Source organism: Myotis myotis, unplaced genomic scaffold (genome assembly GCF_014108235.1).
Source record: "Myotis myotis isolate mMyoMyo1 unplaced genomic scaffold, mMyoMyo1.p scaffold_m19_p_1, whole genome shotgun sequence".
Classification (NCBI taxonomy): Eukaryota; Metazoa; Chordata; class Mammalia; order Chiroptera; family Vespertilionidae; genus Myotis; species Myotis myotis.
The window spans coordinates 189642008-189664645 of record NW_023416313.1 but is presented as its reverse complement, the minus strand read 5'-3'; the positions used below and the strand labels follow the sequence as shown (position 1 = coordinate 189664645).

The following is a 22638-nucleotide window of genomic DNA, read 5'->3' as shown; positions in this document are numbered from 1 at the left end:
GGAAAGCTATTTACTCACTAGGCAGAGAGGTTGAAACTCTAAATTTAGCTGTTGGAGAAAAAAATATAGCTTTCTTTAGAAAACTGCATGGGAAAAGAACTTGGAGGAATTTAAATTTTGTCCCTCATTTTTACATAAATAGCTCTCTACATTTAAAACAACAGTAATAACAATAGCAATATTAAAACAAACCCAGCATCGAACAGGCCAAGCATAATAGACTTTAAGAGGTATCTTTAGAATGAAACATTAAAAATCTTCATAGTATCCTATAATTACAATTTTGATAGTGAAAAATTTGCCCACAGGAATTAGAAATTTCATTTCTCAACACCAGAGGTAGTATTAATTAAACAGAGCTGGAACTTTTTTGGATACAGTTTTCTGGTGGAAAACCATGGAAATTTAACAAAAGTAGATATATATATCTGCAAAATGGAAGATTACACTTGTTGCATGGGAATTTCAGCCTTCCTGGGATTGTCAAGTTGGAGTGGGACCCATAGGAACTTGAGTTTACAGAAGACTCCATGAGAGCACAGAACAGCAACCATGTTTTCTCTAGGGACAAGTGCTTTCTGAATTACGACTGTATTCGCCATATCACTTGAAAGGAACCCAATATATTATCTATTTCCCCAATGCCTACCCTAGACAGACAAATGCATTTCTAATTTATTTTTAAATAGCATCCACATGAAAAGTTCCACAATCCATGCATGATATGCCATTCTGACATTTTATAATCTTCAGTGTTTAAGTTGCTTTTTAAAGCAATTTCCCCTGAAGTTTCCTTCACTTCACAAAACAGGAAAGTCATCCTGCACTTTCATGAATATACTTTCAAATTCACCAAAGGTAAGTAGGAAGTTAACCCCTACTCTTTTTTTTAAAAAAAATTTAAATTGTTTAATTTATTGATTTGAGAGAGATTTGTTGTTCCACTTATTTATAAATTCATTGGTTGATTCTTGTATGTGCTGTGACTAGAGATTAAACCTGCAACCTTGGTACACCGGGACAACTCTCTAACCAACTGAGCTACCCAGCCAGGGCCTGCCCTCCACCCTTTCATTCGCTTGGCATTGTTTTCTAGCTTTCCCCATAGTCTTTTTCCTCTTCCTACTCTCCTCCTGATCCTCCCTCTGATGAGGGACACGTGGAAAGGGCGGGGCACACTCCCCAGCACAGAGCAAGCGCTCAGGAACTGTTCCTGTTCTTTAGTTCATCAAGTTTCCAAAATTCTACTAAGACCCTTAGTGTGGTTGGGTCTCAACGTTTGTTTGGCTTCCTGGGACCACAGTCAGAAGACAAAGCTATGCTCTTCCCCTTCATCTTTCTCATGAAATCTCCACCAGCCATGGCCTGTCGTTTTAAGTGTCGCAGGGTCATGACTCCTGCAATAGAGGGCGGCCTGTCGGAACTTCTTTTCTAAATAAAGTTAGTTTCCCATTACTATGGTAACAAATCACCACAATACAGTGGCATAAAACAATATGAATTTATCATTTTACACTTCTGGAGGTCAAAAGTCATAAAATCAAGGGAACTGTAAAATCAGCAGGCTCTAGAACCCGTTTCTTTGCCTTTTCCAGCGTCCAGAGGCTGCCTGTACTCCCTAATTGTGGTCCCTTCCTCATCTCCCAGGCCACCTGCATAGCATCTTCAGTTCTTCCTCTTTGGCCTCTGCCTGCACTGTCACATCTCCTTCCCAGACTCTGACCCTCCTGCCTCCCTCTTCATGAGGACCCTTGTGAGGACACTGGGCCACCTGGATATGACCCAGGATAATCTCCCACCTCCAGATCCTCAACCACCTCTGCCACGTCCCCGCCACCACGTAAGGCACAGGTTCTGGACATCTTCAGGGGGACCATTATTTTTCCAATGACAGCCATTTACTTTAGTATTATTTGTGATACATGAGTATTTTTTCCATTTACACTGCTTTATAATGGCAAATAAAGCTGGAAACTAAAAAGTAAAAACTCTGTGACACACCCTCTCTCCATCCCAACAACTCCCACCCTCCCACCAAATCTATAATAATAAAAGCATAATATGCTAATTAGACCAGACAGCCAAACAACCTTCTGGACGAAACCGGGGCTTTGAGGGCTGAGGCAGCCGCCACGGCTGCAAGGGCTGAGCCCCTTGCATGAATTTCATGCATTGGGCCTCTAGTCCTATATAATAAAAGGGTAATATGCAAATCGACCAAATGGCGGAACGACCGGTTGCTATGACACGCACTGACCACCGGGGGCAGCTCCTGCATTGAGCATCTGCCCCCTGATGGTCAATGCGCTCCCACAGGGGGGCGCCACTCAGCCAAAAGCCAGGTTGATGGCTGGCGAGCGCAGCAACAGTGGCAGGAGACTCTCCCACCTCTGCGGCAGGGCTAAGGATGTTTAACTGATGGCTTAGGCCTGCTCCCCATGGGCTCCCGGACTGCGAGAGGGCGCAGGCTAGACTGAGGGACCCTCCCCACTACCCTGAGTGCACAAATTTTGTGCACCGGGCCTCTAATATACTGATATATGTAGAAGTATACCATACATTATATGCGTGAGTGTAGAGTTGAGCTTTCACATTTGAAGGCACATTTACAGTTTCTGCCAGGTTAAAAATGAAGAACGGTGTTTTCATCCTGGAAGGGTAAAGGGAAAACCCTTCATTAAAATCATGCTGTCAATTTCAAATTTATCTGCCAGACTTTTCCACTGATAGATAACACACAAAACCCTTTATTGCATCATTTTTACTTCTCTCAGATTCAAACGTTTACTCTGCACCAACAGTAACCCCTTCTTCCCCCAAATGCCAAGACACTGCTTTCACACTGATTGCCAGATCTTTTAGAAAAAAGCTATGTTCATCATCACTATTATACATCATTTCCCCCCAAGATGTGCACTATTGTTATGCAAGAGAAGCAGGGAGAGGGGACTTGCTGAGTTTGGTGCCCGTTGCAATGGCTCAGGCCGTGTGTGACCAGCTCCTCAAAGGTGGCTGCACGCTTTGACCATGTGAACTCATCCAAATTGTATTCAGCACACCAATTAAATCAACACCCACCCGAATAATAACCTGCTTTTTTCTTTTATGTGACTGCTCCTCCAGCTTTCCTGCATTCATTCATAGAGAAGAATTGTGCAAACATATGGTATATCTTTGTTCAGTTCTTCAAAGTATTTGTCTTTATAACTAGGCTGATAACTTGAAATATGCCGTTTTCTGATATTTTCATAAACACTATTGCATAAACTATAGTATATCTATTTTTAAAATTGTTAATTTGGAGCTGGATTTCTTGACAATTTTTTTTAAACTTCTTTAAACTTATAAGTAAACCCTTTATACACCGTAAGTCAAGCCTCAGTGCAAAGCACAGTCCCTGGCCCGGAGTGAGCTTCCTGCCTTTGCAGCAGGAAGTACGTCCTATGTACATGGACACCCATCTGTATCATTTAGAACTTTTACATTAATATTTAGGCCAAAGTCTGTTAGCATTAGGGATTTTGAATTATTTTTAAATGACAGGAACCAAGAGAATCAATAGCATCACCATGAAGCGTTCCATACAGAAGAACAGAAATGTATAGCATGGAGCACATTCATATTCAGATCTCTTTTAACGTATCTGATTGCTCCACAGTCTGAGCGGCTCGAGGGTAGGGACTGTGTCGTATTCACGTGTGCAGTCTCTGTGCCTGGCACAATGCCTGGCTTCTAGGAAGTATGCAATACGTGCCTAAGTAATTAACTAGAACATTACACGTGGGCACGGTCATTATCAACTTCTCCTCCATCACACTCACTCTGGCTTAGCTGAGGCGGGAGAGGACAGGTCCGCATCAGATCGGCACTAGCAGCTAAGTGGCCTTGAACAAGCACCCTCTCCACCTCCAGTGTGGTCTTTTGTAAAATGGAGATAATAATAACTTTCAGATAGGTTGTTGTGAGGATGAAATGAGGGTACTCATCATAATGACTAGTACACTGCCTCAAACAAAATGATTGCCCATAAATGTCATTTTTATTGTCACCACCCACCCCTGTTTCCTCAATGAAAAGTGCCACAGGCTACTTCTCTGCCATGTTAACAACAGGCCACAAACACAGACGTGCAGATTAGTCACCTTGCTTGCCACATCTCCTCATTGGCCACAGATTCCCAAGAAGATGGATCAAACCTGTAGTTACAAGAAAACAGTGACGTTTTTCTGCCAACCACATTTATTGCTATGGACATGTAATCTTTTATAATCTTATAAGGCAAATGAAATAGACTGGATCTTGCCCTGGATGGGTTTACTCAGTGGTTTAGAGTGTCGGCCCGTGGCCCAAAGGGTCTCGGGTTGGATTCCCAGTCAAGGCACGTATCTTGGTTGCAGCTTTGCACCCCACCCCCAACAGGGGTTCGTGCAGGAGGCAATCAGTAGGTGTCTCTCTCTCTCCCCTCCTCCTCCCTCCCTTTCACTCTCTCTAAAAAAATCAATGGAAAAAATATCCTCGGGGGAGGATAAAAAAATAAAATATAGACTGGATCTTGATGTACCAATAGAGACTGAAATAAAAAACCCTATTCTCCTAGAAAAGGTGGATTGTTAGCAATTTGAAGTTTTGGTAAATGTGTTCTTAATCTGCATAATGGGCCCCAGTGCCTCATGGGAGCAAACAAAGGATTGGTGGGAAGAGGCTGGAGGCATTTAGGGAGCCAGCTGTTCTAAGAACTGTCACTGTCAGCCAGGCAAAGGGGCAGGGCTAAGGCCTCAGCCACTCTATGGACACAGCTAAGAGCCAATGAGCAGAAGCAAGGAGACAGGCCTGAAGAGAAGGGCCTCCTGGCTTTGCTACATCACTGCTGGAGCTAGATGCTGCTCAAGGAACACTGGCTAAACTATTTACTGATTTTCTTTCTTTCTCTTAATTAAACGTTCTCTTATGTATCCATTTTGACTGAACGAAGATGATTTATGCCGTGTCCTTGTACTCCACTGTCATCAGCTGTTTACAGAAGAGGTTATTTTCTATCTTCTCCCCACGGTGGTCTCAGAGTGCTCTGATGGAGACCTACCTACCCACCTCTGGTTCATGCACAGCAATGTGGTCCGTTTGCTCGATTTGATTAAAAAATCCTTTAGAGCATTTTTCATATGATCTTGCCTGTTGTCCTGGAACTATAAGCAATAATTATCTAATCTTTAAATAATTCATATTTTAAACATAGGCAATAGAGGCACCTTTCTTTAGATGGTGACTCAGTTTCTATATGGGAGAAAGTTGCTTCAAGGAAGAGTAGCCATGCCCAAAACAACATAAACAATTGTGAAGAAAATTTCAAGTCCCAGTCTTCCCTATAGAGAAGTTAGCTGCCACTCTAGAAGAAAGAAAAATATGACCAGTGTATGATGTGGAAACTATCACATGCTACAGAGTGACTTTCTTTTTGTTAATCCTCACCCGAGAATATTTTTCCCATTTTTTTTAGAGAGAGTGGAAGGGAGGGAGGGAGGGAGGGAGGGAGGGAGAGAGGAAGGGAGGGAGGGAGGGAAGGAGGGAGGGAGGGAGAGAGAATAGAGAAAAATAGAGAATAGAGAAAAGGAGGGAGAAACATTAATGTAAGAAACACACATCAATTGGTTGCCTTTTGCACCCACCCCGACCAGGGCTAGGAATTGAACCTGCAACCCGGGTACATGCCGTTGACTGGGAATGGAACCCACAACCAGAGACGGCCAACTCTATAACCATTGAGCAACACTGACTAGGACCCAGAGTGGCTTTTAAAACTCAGCTGTAGTTAATGAATCTCTTCCACCTTAAGGATATGAGATACAGGCTGGCAGACAATATGCATTACAGGAGTTCCATGCATCTAACTATTATGTCCACTCAACCACAGCCTCCCTTTCCCTTCCATTGTCCCATTGTTCTTCAAACATGAGGACAAGAAATACATATTCTCTTTCTCTATTATGATACTCCATGGGCAGCAAATGACTATATTAATAACTAATAAAAATAGAAAATATCCAAAAAATTTAAAGGCATCTCAAAAGAGTGTTTTTTTAGGCACACAAATTGCTATACTCTGATAAAAAATATTACTCTATTGATACCGTCCATATTCTTCAGTCCAGTTATAGATATTTCTTGTAAGTTTAATCCACTCCTCAGGGTTGAATACGATCTCTGAAGGAACCAATTTGTCACAAGAGCCCCATGGCCAAAGTGAATAGTTCTTTTGCCAGGTTGGGTCACCTTCATGAATTCCTATGCAAACAAACGTTTCTTTTCTATAGAAAACAGAAAAAAAAAAGATATATTTTTACCTTAAAGTTCTAAATGTTAAATAAATGTAACTCATGATGGGTCATTTTTGACTCCCTAAACCTTAGTCACCAATAAGCCAGTTGCAACCATTTCGGTTTATTTAAATCTTTCCCAAACAGACTGTTTGAAATTTACATTAGTGTGAAAAAGCTGTTTGGGGGGCTGGGGAGAAGTAAACAGACATACATGATAAAACCTATCTGTTTGTAACATTATAAGAAACCACCTGTGGAGCAAAAACATTCATATCATCAAATTCTAAAAGAGAAAAATGTTTAAAAAATAATGTCTGAAAAGCTCCCAAATTTTGGAAAAGACACACCTTACTGATTCAAGAAACTGGACTTGTATGCATGCATTTAAGCCTAACCAATGGACACAGACAACAGGGGGGTGAGGGCATACGTGGGGGGGGGGGGGTGGGCAATGGAGGTGATAAGGACACATATATAATACCTTAATCAATAAAGAAATTAAAATAAAATAAAATTGGAAAAAAAAAGAAACTCAATGAACCCCAAACAAGTTAAATTCTAAGAAATCTATGGCCATGTATACCATCATCAAACTCCTGAAAACTAAAGACAAATAATCTTGAAAGCAAACAAGGAAAACAACACATTTCATCACACAAGGAAGCAATGATTTGAATGACTCTGGATTTCTCAACAGAAACCATGCAGGTCAAAAGTATGTAAAATAACATTTTTAAAATGTTGGTGGCCCAGCCGGCGTGGCACAGTGGTTGAGCACTGACCTATGAACCAGGAGATCATGGTTTGATTCCAGTCAGGGCACAGGCCCCAGTTTCAGGCTCAATCCCCAATAGGAGGCATGCAGGAGGCAACGGATTGATGATTATCTGTCATCACTGATGTTTCTATGTCTCTCTCCCTTCCTCTCAGAAATCAATAAAAAAATAAATAAATAAAGTGCTGGAGGTGGGGAGAAGAATTATCAACCCATTATTCCGTATCTAGAAATATACATCAAAAGTAAAGGTGAAATACATTTTCTGATAAAGGAGAACTAAGAAAATTCATTGCATAATAGTCTTGATGTAAAAGAAATGTTAAAGGAATATCTTCAGATGCGAGAGCAATAATTAATACAAGAGGGAAACTCGGAATATCAGGAATGAAGGGAGAGCAACAGAACTGGTAAATATATGTATTAATATTTTAGACAATTTTTCATCTTAAATTTTAAGTATATATGTACCAGAGGACCGATGCATGAAATTCGTGCAAGAGTAGGCCTTCCTTCCCCCGGCTGCCAGCACCAGCTTCCCTCTGGCACCTGGGACCCGGGCTTCCCTCGCAGCCCTGGTTTTGTCTGGAAGGTTGTCCAGGAGAACGTCCAGGAGAACGTCCAGTCTAACTAGCATATTATGCTTTTATTATTATAGATGACAGTTGAAAATGATCACATGTTGATATAATACATATGACAACACAATCAAAGTGGGATGGTTAAAGGGACTTATGTAGCAGTAAGTTTTCTATATTCCACTTGAAGTACTAAAATATGATCCTAAGTAGACTGTGAAAAGTAAAGTATGTATACTGTAATCCCAAGAGCAACCACTAAAAATAATTTACCAAAAGACATGGTAAAAATCCCAATAAAGAATTTAGAATGGAATACTAGAAAAATCAAATTATCTAAAAGAAGGCAGGAAAGGGCAAACAGTGGGATAAAAAAGAGGGAACAAACAAAAAGCAAATAATAAATGGAAGACATACATCTGAACATATCAATATTTACACTAAATGCAAAAGGTCTAAATACACCAATGAAAAGTAGATAAATGAAAAGTAAATATTGTCAGAATGAATAATAAAACATGATCCCACGTATATTTTATCTAGAAGGAACCACATGAAAATACTATTTAAAAAAAACCCAGAAGGATTTTTTTTTTTAAAAAATACACAGAAAGGTACAAAGGCAATTCAGTGAAGAAAGGATAATGTTTTCAACAAATAATATTTGGACAATTTGACATTCATATGCAAAAACACTCAGAATGTTCGTCACCATGCCGTATTACAATAGCAAAAGTCTAGAAACAACAACAATATCCAACAATACTTGGTAAGTTATCATGAATCTATGTGAGAATACTATATAGCTCCAAAAATGATGTTAATGAAGACCATTTATTGAGTGCGTGGGGGAATGCTCATAATAAGATATTAGGTGAAAAACTGACAGGAAACTCGGTATTACCCCAGCTATGTAAAATATATTATACAAGTGTATGTATGTGTGCATATAAATAAGTAATTCGTTAAAAATAAATGGAATCCCAAAAAGCTTCCTAACGTGTTAACGTGATTGGCCTTGAAAGACAGATGATATTGATCTTCTTTATACTTGTTTGTATTGTCTATAGTTTCCACAAGGAGCACGAGATATTTCCATAATGAGGAAAGGCCTCATCCATGCCTACAGAATAAATCCCTTCATGACCAGGGCCCCACCATCCCTCGACACTCATCCCCTCAGCTGGCACTCTAAGCCTTGAGCTCTGATCTCACTGGGCCACCCCCGTGTCCCTGGAGCTCAGCAGGTCCTTTCCATGACTCTGCACATGCAACTCCCTTGAGTCAGCCTTCTCCCACCCACTTGACAAATTCCTACTTAGCCTTTAGGTCTCCAACATTCTGCACATACTAACATTATCACACTTAGCAGATGATACTATAATTTATCTGTTTCATAGTTAAGATAGCACCTGTAAGCGTATTGGAAAACACTGTAATTGCAGGGATATCCATGCAGCTGTGGCTAGTATAGTTATTTGGACACATTGGACACCCAATATTTATTAAATAAATGTTGAACGAATGCCCCAAGGCAGAATTCATTGCTTCCTCAAGCATGCTCCTAGAACACTTGGCTTATACTGTCAGTTAAATCATCCATTCAGGAGACACATACTGAACACTTACTGGGTCTCACACTTGACAAAGCTTTGCTAGAATAGAGCTTATCCTATCATATTATGGCCAGTTGTATTTGTACCCATGTTTATATACAACTGGGTTGTGGTCTACTTAAATTTGGAACTGGTCTCATTATAATGCCAGGGCCTAATATAAGCTAGAACAAGGCATATTCAATAAATGTTCAATAAACACAACACACACACACACACACACACACACACACACACACACACACACACACACACGCCTATTTGGTGATGCTAATGGTACTTAGAATTTTAATCCAAAATAGAACAATTAAATGTTACTGTCACAGCACGTTTATATCCATTACCTTCATATTACTTCATGAGGCACAGTAAACTCCAGGTTCTGAACACCAAAAGTATATTATTATGTTCTTAGTAAGGGATAATTTAACTTTGCAATTTACAAAGTATTTCTGAAGTCCCCTTTAGAAGAGAATAGAAATTACGTAATAAGTTTTTCTTCTTCACACTCTGGACAATTGCATGCATTTCACAGACAGGAGAAATATTCAACACCATACTGTTGGAGGAGTTATTTATTCTTGACCTTAACAATGAATAATTTTATGTTCTCAAGTATGGAATTCACAATTCTCATGTTATCTTAGCCAACATAACTGTAGGTGTTTTTCTTATTTATAAAAATGCCTTATCCTTTATAAGAAATCCTTAAGCTATTTTTATGTCGTGATTATTCCTGGAAGCCATTTCCTTTACACTTAAAAGGGGGCCATGGTGTTGATCAGAGGGAAACTATAATTGCTTGCGATTCACCTGCAATGATTTCAAGTAGGAGGCACATCTCCAACTTCTCTGAATTGTACTAAGATCTTATTTGCTATTCTTGCTAATCTGTCTTTATTTTTCCTTTACCCAGAACAATAACATTTATTTCTGCCTGGTCTCATTTATGCACAGATATTCAATTTAATTACAAAGATAATCTCACCGGTGACAGGAAAATAGGTATAGAAAATTGGTCTTTTGGATGAAGCACAGCTGCTACATAAACAATTTTAGAACAGCTTAAGATTTTAGAAAAGCTATTATATTAAAAGAATGCTTACTGTTTATTTATTTCAAGAAAATGATAAAGATTAAATGTGACCATTCCACTGGGTAATACTCCTTCCACAGGATTCCACCGGTTCCCGGGAAAGTTGACACCTGGTAAATGCTTTGCCATCTTGGGTAAATACCACTCATAAGTCATCATCTGCCAGAAAAATAACATATGATGTCATGCTTTTATTTATACCTCTTTAAGAAAAATCAAATTTAGCAAGTACAAAAAAAGTTCTAAAATGTGGGTATATGCTCATCGAATATAAACATAATGGGCCTGGCTAGTGTGGATCAGTGGTTGAGCATTGACTCATGAACCAGGTCATGGATCAATTCCCAGTCAGGGCACATGACCACGTTTCAAGCTCAATCCCCAGTAGGGGGCATGGAAGAGGCAGCCGATGGATGATTCTCATCATTGATGTTTCTATCTCTGTCCTTTTCCCTTCCTCTCTCTGAAATCAATGTAAAAAAAAATCTTTAAAAAAATACACATAATTGAAAAATACATACAAGCACAACCCAGGTATGTGGCATTGACCACTCTTGTAATGACTTAAAACTAGGATTTCATGCCGAAACCAGTTTGGCTCAGTGGATAGAGCGTCGGCCTGCGGACTGAAGGGTCCCAGGCTCGATTCCGGTCAAGGGCATGTACCTGGGTTGCGGGCACATCCCCAGTGGGGGGTGTGCAGGAGGCAGGTGATCGATGTTTCTCTCTCATCGATGTTTCTAGCTCTCTATCTCTCTCCCTTCCTCTCTGTAAAAAAAAAAATCAATAAAATATATTTAAAAAAAAAACCAAAAAAACAACAACTAGGATTTCATGTCTTAAGTTATGACTCTCATGGGTAAGGTTAGCATCTAGTTTCATTTTGCTTTTGTGCATTTGAGGTACTATCCAGAATGACCTTCCCCCATTCTGGAGACTGTGTACTCAACTTTCAAAACCAGCTTACATATCACTTCCTTTAGGATACCCTCCCCAATTTCCACAGCAGAATGATATGCTACCGCAGCACTTGCACCTACCTCTAGTATAGCTTTTAGACTATTCCTCGCTAGACTGTATCCTCTCTTCTTTGTGCTTCTGCACCTAGCACACTGCCTGGCATAGAACAGTTCTCAAATTATGTTTGCTGAAGTTGCAATGTCTTTGATGGCCAGACTAGATAATCTAGGCAAAATAAAGATGTGCCATTACTCCGTTCTTTCATCCATTCTAAAAAAATATATTGTTCACCTATAAAGAAGAAGCTATAATCCCTGCCTGGGAGAAGCTTAATCATATAATAATCTAGGCTTCAAAGATAAAAACCTTTTGGCTAAATTATCTGAATTTATTAGTATCTCCAAATTAATTACATATGCTGACATTTAAAATAAATCATTAATATCAGAAAAGTCATTTTTCTTAATTCTATAGTTAATATATACTTAGCTATACTTTTATTTGTACAGATTTTCTTTTTTTTTTTTTTAAAGAAAATACTCCTAGTCCAGCCAGACTAATTTTAATGTAAGTGTATATGGCAAATATTCACAGAATACTTATTTTTTATTGATTTCAGAGAGGAAGGGAGAGGGGAGAGAGAGATAGAAACATCAATGATGAAAGAGAATCATTGATTGGCTGCTTCATGCATGCCCCCTACTGGGATTGAGCTGGCAACCACAGGCATGTGCCCTTGACTGGAATTGAACCTGGGACCCTTCAGTCCACAGGCTGACGCTCTATCCACTGAACCAAACTAGCTAAGGCACAAAATACTTAATGAATTTGATTTTATTACCTAATAGTTTGTTCTTGGGATATTAACATTAATTAAATACCCACGGTGTGCTATGACATCGTTTCTCATTTAATTCTCATAACAACCTTATATGTGAGAACAATTGTATCTGACTAGAGGCCTAGTGCACAAATTCGTGCGCTGGTGGAATCTGGCTGGCCCACCCCGATTGGGGCCAATCGGGCTGGCCGGCCACAGGCAGTTGGCCAGCCGGCCCCACCCCCTGGTCAAACTCCTGGTTGAACTCCCAGTCAAGGGGACAATTTACATATTAGCCTTTTATTATATAGGACACTGTGAATGCTCACTGAACAGCTAGTACCTTCTTCTTTCTCACGAACACAATCCTGACTTTGATCAGTAACCACGGCAGCAATATGCTTGGGTCTAGTCATTCCCCTTTGTTGGTGCTAGGTTAGGAGTGGGCATATGACAATTTTGGTTAGTGTGGCCCAAATGGAGGTCCGCTTGGGGCTTCTGGGACACGTTACTCCCAATAGAGAAAGGGGATGGGGCAGGCCCTAGAAGAAGTCTGTGGCTAGGTTTCATGATGTGATGTTTGGAAGAGGGCACCCATCAGGTCAAGGTACCTGCAGAGAAGCTGCCCCAGTACACAGACATCACTGAATTGCTTATAGTAACCTAAAACCAACTATCTCCAGACTACTTGTCATGTGAGATTAAAAACCCCATAAAAACTACCTTAATCAGGTATTTTGCTTCTTGCATTCAAAAACATTCTATGTTTATATGATGGCCATTTCCGTTTTATAAATAAGGAAACAGGCTCTGAGAGAGAAAAAAATCATTAGTTCCATGTCACATATTCAAGAAGTGATGAGGACTTGAATTTTGGTCTAGTTAACATTGAAATCCATGCTTCTCAACTACGTATAGTAGTTGCCAACTCAAACAGTATTTAAAACCATACTGTGATACCATATTATCAACAAATAACCTAGCTTTTGTCAGAAGCTAGATTGAAGATAAAATTAATCAGTGTACTAGGTATAGATGTAAACTGCTTATAAAAATGTATCATTTGTAAGTTTCTCTATATTTGCAAATCTGTTTATAAAGGTTTCTCCAAAAAAGTTTTAGTTATTCACTAACTCAACAAAATTTGTTAAATAAGTAATGCATCTAATAATTTTCTCAACCAAACTAATCATAGTATATTTTTTAAGATTAAGAATTTCTCTTTTCCTATGACTGCTCTAAAAATAGATATATTTGTTCCCTTTTAAGTATTTATGATTTAAATAATAAATCTTATAGTTTAAATATATTTCTTCAGTTCTAGAAGATTCACTTCTAGGACTTTTCACAAGTCCTTTCTGACCATATATTTTGCATATGATCAATAAAGTTCACACAAAATTCTGTAGCAGAATCATGGTTAATAATTTCTATTTTGAGTGAAATGTTTACTTACCTGCAGTATGACTTATTTCATATTCAACCTAATTTATTCTAATCCCTGGGCCAGTGGGCAGTGTTAATTTGTATATAAAAGAACAATTTAAAAATAGATTTATAATAAAATATTCCCATGGTTTGTCATGTGAACAAGAGACCTAGTATATTATTTGAATCTAACATGAAACACATTCTTAAAATGTGTTTTAACATTAAACACTCAGTTTAAATAATGCAGAGGCAACTCATAGGACTTACACCATTAGTTAAGAAATAAACAAAAGAATATGATATATATTCTAAGAGTGATCATGATAACTGTACCCATACACTGTTAAAATAGTTTTTTTTTTTAAAAAAAACAAACATGTTTTTAAATGATTACAATTACTATATTCTCAGTATATTTTCCATATACTCACTTCCTGATCCACTAATGAAATGTCTGGCCTCAGTCCTTCACAATAATGCATATAACGGAGAGAATTTCCTGGCAAATCTCCTCTGAGTAGGATAATTGCATCATGAGGCATAGAGGCTAGAAGGTTCTTCGCAAATTTATCAATCACATAGTTGGTCTTTTGGTCACAAATGCTAAATAAAAGAATAAAAAAACATTAAAATAGCAGCATATTGCTTCAGATTTAATAAGACTGGGCTTATTTTCTGCCTCATTCCTTTCCCATCACATAATCTATGTTTAGTGCTTCAAAGTATTCAAATTTATATTTTCCAACAACATGCTTATATTTGAAAGTGAACACTATCATCTGAATAAAAAGGAACTAATTGTGCACTTGAGAAAAAAATCAATGTATTTTTTCAATTCTGGAATTATAATCATTTTCATAAAAAGAGAATCAGTTTGGGCTCAAAAATAAGACCTTTTACTTTTCCTAAAAGTGTATCCAATTTAACTAAAAAGAAGTAAGGTTTCTGATTCCACCTGGAATTTAAGGTAATTTCATGTTAATTCCACTTAGTGCAAAGGAATATCCAAAAATGCAGAAAGAAATCTGCCAGTTTGTACATAAATTGGGATGCCCTTTGTCTGACTCTTGCATGCCAGATTGATCCTTTGCACCACTTCCTGAGCTACAGGTTCCCTGTGTTTCTCTCTCCCTTCCAGACTAAGAAATCATTAGAGAATGGGGCCAATGAGAAGAGAGGGAGGAAGAGAGGGAGGAAGAGAGGGAGGAAGAGAGGGTTGAGTTGTTACTTCTCTCCAGGCATTATAACAAAAGCAGTGCAATTCCCTTCAATGATGAAGTGAAGGTTCTAACTTCAAAGAAAAACTGGCATGAATTCTGAGCACTTCCCATAAAATAAGAAAAAGATTACAAAAGCAAAAGCATCAAAAAACTGAGCAAGCAATGTCCTTCCTGGTCTCCTCAGGTCTATTACATTTAATGATACTGAAAAACACAGCCGAAACTTGAATCGGTAGGCTAGTCTCACAAAGCAAATAAGCCCTTCCAGGAACAAAATATTATCCTTGCCTTTGTAACCGATGCAACTCTTTCCTCCTATGATCCCCTACATTGCAGGATGATGCTTCACATTTACCACCCAGCAGTGTTGCTATCTATTCCATTCACCTGGGGCAAATAAAAGAATCAAAACAAAATAAAGCCACCCAGCCTGTGCCGACATCCCTGGTGTTGAACCTGCATTGCCAAAAGATCCGAGCCAGAAGACTGGGATAAAAACAAGGTTGGGTAAACACACACTGTGGGCTTGGCAAACCCTTCTGAGCTAGCTATGGAGTTGGGTCTGGAATCCCACCAGGTGTCTGCTGATGCAGCCTTCCTAACACGGGCTCTTCCCAGGTATTCTAAAGAACATCAGTTCTTAAAGCTAAGTTGACAGAGGAAATTTAACCTTGTAAAATACCAATCAAATCTTATTACAAAACTCCCATGGACTCTTCCACTTCTGTAATGTTTACTCAATACTGCTGGAAATAAAAAAATTATCATCTAAAACTTGGACATCTTTTAAGTTAGACCGAGATTTTCATTAGCATGATTATTTAAAAAATTTTGAAAAATACATACAATACTAATAATGCCTAAGGGTTAAAGAAGCTTTTAGACCAAGCATGTCAAACTCAAAGGCTAACTCGGGCCAAATAAATAAGGTTTAAGTTTATGTGGGCCGCAAAAAAACAAAAGCTTCAATTGTCATAGAAATGTAGGTTTATTTCAATAGAGACACACTGAATACAAAGGGCTGAAATAAATGAGTAATCGTTAACATAAAGTAATAGAACATTTTAATAAAAATTAATTAATATTTTTTTCTTGAACATTAAGTTACCAGACACAGAATAAATGCACAAATAAGCATAACACAAATAAACCTATTTTTCTTGTTCTCTGAGAACGAAATATTTTTTGTTGTGCACACCAAACAAGTCAGTCCAAGATTAATGACGTGGCAGTTGGCTGCTAAAATATTCACTGCTAGTATTAGTGGAGAGAAATGGTGCACCTGCGCATAAGGCACGTAAGGGAAATGAATGCAACACAATTATAGTAATCAGTCATTAGTGAATGTTGTAGCTCGTTATTAATAATTATGTATAACAATATTGTAAAAATTAAGTTATGAAATTTTTACTAAAACGTTTCTTACATACTGTTATATTGGCTGGGCCACAAAAATATTCATTGTGGGCCACATGAGGCCCGTGGATCGTGAGTTTGACATGCCTGTTTTAGACCTTTACTTTAAAACTAGAGGCCCAATGTACGAAAACCATGCAAGAGTAGGCCTTCCTGCCCTCAGCTGCTGGCACCAGCTTCCCTCTGGCACCCAGGACCTGGGCTTCCCTCACAGCCCCAGCTTCATCCAGAAGGTCATCGGATCTAATTAGCATATTATGCTTTTATTATTATAGATGATTAATATTCACTTCTACAGTATGAACTAGGTTAGGACCAGGTACTACTCAAAAGATGAAATCTTTGAAGCCTACAGTGAATTACTTTAGGGCATACGACAATGCCCAAATATCTTTACTCTCTATCTAAGTGGTCTTTTACATCATGGAATTTTACACATACTGCAGACTCTACAAACTCTCTCCAGAGTTCCTTAGAGGAAAACACACAAATGGTTTACATGCACCACCCTGTTCGCAATGCCCTGAACTACATATCACTCATGCTGAGATTCTGGCTCAAAAGTTTAAGGACCACAGCATTCAGACCAAGCTGTCTCACTCTGAAAAATGGTGGAAGGCGAAGATGAAATAAAGTTCTAGAATCTAAATATCCAAACATCTCTGGCTTGAGTGCTACCTTTCATAAAAATAACCACTTCCTACCTGTAATTAGAATATATTTGGTAAATTACAAAAAGAGCTGCTGAAAGCCACTCCAGATACTGAAAGCCTTTGATGTTCAGCACTCGGTTACTCTCAGAAACCAGTGTGGCCAGCCCGATGCCAGCGAGGACTGCCACCACAGCATTGCTCTGCATCCAGAATCGCTCCACCTGCGAAGAGACAAGCAAGGTGACTGATCTGCAATCAATCTGGTACTTACATATCTTACAAATATACTGCTTACACCTAGTTGCTTATGCCTGCTGTCATTCAGGTCTTGCTTACTGACTTCCCCAATCCAACTCCATGTTACTTTAGTTTACAATTTTCAAACATTCCTTCCTCCCAGTTTGATATGTGAAGCTCCCTTTTGGGACCCACACATCCTTTTCGGTACTATGGACTTGGCGTTGAACTCCTGCAATATGTAAAGTGGGAGAGGTGGAGAAAGGCGTTTGCCTCACTCCTGATGTTCCCGTCCATGTGCAGAAGTGCTGTTAGTTTAACACTCGCTGCCCTATCACTTATTTCTTCCTGCAGGACCGTATGGACTGAGGTTACTGGGCAAGTTGGGAGCTGGGGCTGGACCTGCATTGCCCAGTGGCAGACTCTGTCCCTGTGGCACCAGTGGGATGGAGTGGGGTACAGAAGGCCTGGCCTGTGCAACACTACCTGTGACTGGTGGGTAGGTTGCCTACTAGTATTGTGGATGCAGAATGAGGAAGCCCCCTCGCTCACAGACATAAACCACATTCTCCAACATGAGCATCATCAGTGATAAAGGTAATTCTACTACTTGTTATCTTGTTTCTCAACTGATTCTGAACTCAGGTGATTAAACAGGATACTATCTACTGGGCCATTTGAACACATAAAAAATTGTTTCAGCTGTTAAGAAAGAGTTGTCTACATTTACAGAGTTTCTACTACGGAGAATCTCAGAAATGGTAGCCAGTTAAAAACAGAAATGTGGTTGCTCTTTTGCATAGGCCTGGACAAGTGAGGTAAGAAATAATAAACTGTGTTGATAAGAGCCCCCAATTACAACTCATATTTCTTTGCTATTTACAAAAAATTCAGGAAAAATACAGTAGTACCTATATCTATTACACACATAAAATGCCTAACTTAAATCTACCTTACATTTATTTTTCTATTTAACTATTGTGTTAACTAAACAATGCATTTTTACCGAAAGAGGCCTTTGCCTTACTAGTTCAATAATTTAATTTTTGATTATTATAATGCACATATAATTTTAACTATTTCTGAGATAATCTGCTTTTCTACAAGATTCATGAGAGACAAACTGATATATCTTTTGATCAGAAAGTTTGTGAAGAATATATCTAAATAAAACTTACCACACCCATGAAAAGTGGTTTTGAAATATCTAAATTTGCCCTCCAAGCAAAGAACAATGAATAAATGCAAAACATTCCAGTAAAAAGCCACACTAATGATGGGTTCTGTCTGTCCCTATAAAAAATTAAAATAAGTCCAAAATTATTTGTGTACAAGAATACCAATACTACTATTACATAGTTTTAAACTATAGGAAAATATTTGGAACTCTAAAACTTTCCATTTTTAAGTAGGACTAAAGAAGGATCTCAGTGTTTCAAATCTGAATTGGAATAGATAACCAAAACATAGTCATAAAATACACTGTCTCTATATTCTAGATAGCTAGGAAATATGCAGCAACAGATACAAAGTTAAAATTTGCAGAAGAAATACAAATTATTAATCTTGTTAAATTAAAATGTAATTAGCAAATGCAAAACAAAAGGATAATTTCATGCACCAAAATAATAAAATGACAAATCTCAATAGTATTGGCGAGAATGCGGTTGCATAAGAATGTATATTGGTACAGTCTTTAAGAAAAGTTAATTTGATAATATATATCAAGAGCCTTAAAAATATTCACATTTTGACCCAATAATGTGACATGTAGGCATAAATCTTTAAACAATAACCAGAAATGTGGATAGAGATTAATCTCTAAAAATGCTTTGGTATCACTTATAATAGTGGACAAACTGGAAGCTATCTGAAGATCCTGAAATAGGAGGATATTTAATTATAAAGACATTTAAATGACTTTAAATATTCTTATGGTATAGGGAAATGCTCACAATATAATGTTAGGTATTAAGGAAACAAAACTATAAATATATATAGTATAAATATATATATATATATATATATATATATAAATATATATATATGATGGGCTAAAAATTAACGAAGGCTAAGAGTGATTTTTTTTAGTTTGTTTGTTTTTTTATCATTGGAGGTTACTTTTATCTTTAGAGGAATTCAAATAGTTGTTTGCTTCTTTTGTAAAGCAATAATAATTGGCTATGGGCAGAGTAATGGATCAAACCGAAGTTTAAGACATTAAATGACTCGCCTAGTTAGACTGTAATATACTGCTCAATCTTTCAAAATCACTAATTTATAATCAGAACAAAAACTATCAAGAAAATAATACATATTTGCCTTCATAGAAGTGGTTAAATTTATTTGAAATATAAAATACTAGTGGCCGTGTTCTACAATGACATATTGAAAATATGAATTTAATTAATAAACATGGGAAAAATAACAGGAAATATTATATTACTCACCTTCTTACTAAACATATATTAGCCCAAACTGCAAGGGCTTGGATGTTGAAGGAGAGTTCAGTCCTCATGTTTGTTATTTGAGAACTGTAAAAGACAATTGAACTTATTGTTGACAGGAAACAAATTTGGTTAATTCCAAATAAAACATTCTTTGTAAAATACATCAGATTATGTACTGAATAATTTTTTTAAATATTTGGAACTCTAAAACTTTCCATTTTTAAGTAGGACTAAAGAAGGATCTCAGTGTTTCAAATCTGAATTGGAATAGATAACCAAAACATAGTCATAAAATACACTGTCTCTATATTCTAGATAGCTAGGATATATAGCTATCTAGCTATATATATATAAAATATATTTTATTTTATATATAAAATAAAATATATTTTAATGATTTTTTACAGAGAGGAAGGGAGAGAGATAGAGAGTTAGAAACATCGATGAGAGAGAAAGATCAATCAGCTGCCTCCTGCACACCCACTATTGGGGACGTGCCCACAATCAAGGTACATGTCCTTGACTGGAATCGAACCTTGGGCCTTTCAGTCCGCAGGCCAACGCTCTATCCACTGAGCCAAACCAGTCAGGGCTGTACTGAATAATTTTAAGGGATGAAGTCAGATTGAAAATTATTTTTTCTTCTTTCAAATTTGGGAGATAAAGTACTTCAAGAAAGAGTTAAACAGTTCTAAGATATTTTCCAATTGTAACATTTGATTATCAATTTATATAATTTGGGATAGCATCAGAACAAATAATTTTTCAGTGTTTGTGATACTAGTATACTGTATTGATATGATAAAACAATTTGCATTCCTGATTGGCTTGATAAGAAGTCATCTGAAATGGGTTTCTGAACTTCTTCCTGGCCTCCAGTGATTAGCAATTAAAAACAAAATTAATTCAAAGCATTTTTTGGAGATCCAATCATGAATTTAAAAAAGGACAAGAGAAATGATCTCCAGCCATTCATTTCTGGGTTACCTTTTTTCTTAAAAAGGTTTCCTTGTTTTCTATATTTGGTTCAAAAAATGTTCAAGGAATCTCTGAGAAATGCATCATTTTTCCTTATAATTACACTAAATTCTTCCATTGGCTTCATAAAACTAATTAACAAGCATTTTCCAAGTGGTATCTGATCTCTAGCAGTCTCCATTTTTTGAAAAATAAATGATTCGATATACCATCTAAAAGAACTTTCTTCTCCCTACTGGCAATTTTACTGGAGAAAATGTGATGCCATAATTATGGAAACCATACAATGTGTATTTTACTAATGGAGACTCATCAACTACGGGAAGACATCCTTACTCATTTTCAAATACACTTAAAAAATTGATTCCAGCATGAGGCCCATTTCAAGCCATTCTTCAAAAGGAACGAAGTCAGCCTCAAAATTAATTCTTGGAGATATGTTGCTTAAATGTAAGCTCTAAAACATGGTCACTGCCTAGGGTTAGATTCAATAATTTCCTTGTACAGGATTGCAATTTAGAGATACGCGTGGGGAAAGAATTTAATTTACTCGACTGGCAAAGGGTTGATGATTAGGTTCCATCATTTTGAAGGATTTTCTAGTAAGTTAATTATGAGTTCCCTTTCTCAACACTCTTGTCCACCTGAAACAATTAAACACTAGAAATTCTCTTAATCAGAGAGTATAAGGATTATGCCTCCATTTTTACATTATAATCTTGTCCAAACAAATAGTGTAAGTGGTCATCGTTTTTGTCAGGTCTTTTTTCTGGGTGTATAGCCAAACTGCTATTATTTCAATGTAAAGGGGGCCTACAATTACCTAATAGATGACTTTTATGTGCAACTTATAAAAGTTAGATATCTAGTCTAGGGTTGCTCTTGAGAGTTCTTTGGAGTCCATGTGGGATTTGTTAAAGCAAATACACCAGTAATCCTGAGTGTGATAGCAACCCCGAAAGGTAGGTAAAAAAAGAGCAGGCAGTGGGTCTTTGACACGGAGCAAAGAAGGAGAAAGTAAAAGCCCCGAGACACTGGCAAAGCTGTCTTTAGCTTTAAAAGGGAAACTGAGCTTCTTTGCTGTCTCCCCAGCAAAACAGGAAAGTGGGCTGTAAAAGTCTTAGACATAAACAGAAATATTTAAAATCAGCTGTGAGAACCATCAAAGGTTATATACAAATAATTGGTGGTAGGAAAATGTTTTCAAAATAGAGTATAAAATGAAAAACAGAAGGCTAATAAATCAGTATGTACAGAGGTGGACAAAAGTAGGTTTATAGCTATTAGTATGTAAAAGTTTATTCTTGTATTATTATTTTTCCATATAAAAAACTGTAAGTCTACTTTTGCCTACCCCTGTATATTATGAGCCTATTAAAAAAACAAATATATTAAAAATATTGGAAGAACAGATAAAAACATTAATGGATTAATAACAGTGATTACCTTTACATGCTGGAATTATAATAATTTTCATTTTGTATTTTTGCTTAACTGTATTTTCTGAACTTTTCATAATAATTTTGTATCCTTTTTTTAAAAAAGAAAAGGATGAAAGAAAAACAAGCTAGCAAGCAAGATAGAAATTCTGAGAACCTATGAAGTGATTTATATATAGAGTTGAAATATTCTCGATAATTTACATAAAAAATTTTAAGTTGATTTTTAGAGAGAGGGAAGTAGGGGGGGGAGAGAGAGAGAAACACTGATAGGAGAAACATTGATCAGTTGCCTCCCGCACGTACCCTGACCAGGGATCAAACCCACAACCTACATATGTGCCCTGATCCAGAATTGAACCCCTCACCTTTTGATGTATGAGATGATGCTCCAACCAAGTAAGCCACACTGGCTATAACCTGCCCATATTTTTTAAATGGTTTTCAAATTAATAATTAGAATCCAAAATTAATTATTATAGATAACCTGAGTGTTATAGAAAACTATTCTTCCCTAATTTCATATTGAAAATATTAAAAAAATATTACAGGATTGGTATGGATATTTTCCAAGTTGTCTTAATTTGTGTAGATTTTAAAGCAAATATTAATCCACTTTTTCAAAAAAAAGCTAATAGATAATATAGATAAAATA

At 37.3% G+C, this 22638-nt stretch overlaps 1 protein-coding gene across 7 annotated transcripts in view; it reads right to left on the bottom strand.

Annotated features, from left to right (window-relative positions):
* The window catches only part of TMEM260 (transmembrane protein 260), a 59592-nt gene that overhangs the window by 2616 nt on the left and 34338 nt on the right, over positions 1-22638 (bottom strand). For 2 of the 7 annotated variants that reach the window (XM_036308291.1, XM_036308313.1), the window contains exons 8-15: positions 19567-19650; positions 18295-18409; positions 16931-17100; positions 14022-14193; positions 10390-10538; positions 6126-6302; positions 4143-4196; positions 2560-2650 (exon numbers count right to left, since the gene is read on the bottom strand). In XM_036308291.1, coding sequence (XP_036164184.1) covers positions 2560-2650; positions 4143-4196; positions 6126-6302; positions 10390-10538; positions 14022-14193; positions 16931-17100; positions 18295-18409; positions 19567-19650 — 1012 coding nt within the window. Of the gene's footprint in view, positions 1-2559; positions 2651-4056; positions 4197-4531; positions 5184-6114; positions 6303-7560; positions 7716-10389; positions 10539-14021; positions 14194-16930; positions 17101-18294; positions 18410-19566; positions 19651-22638 lie in introns of those variants that run through there. The other 5 variants (XR_004967418.1, XR_004967423.1, XM_036308302.1 and 2 more) reach the window with 5 other exon arrangements.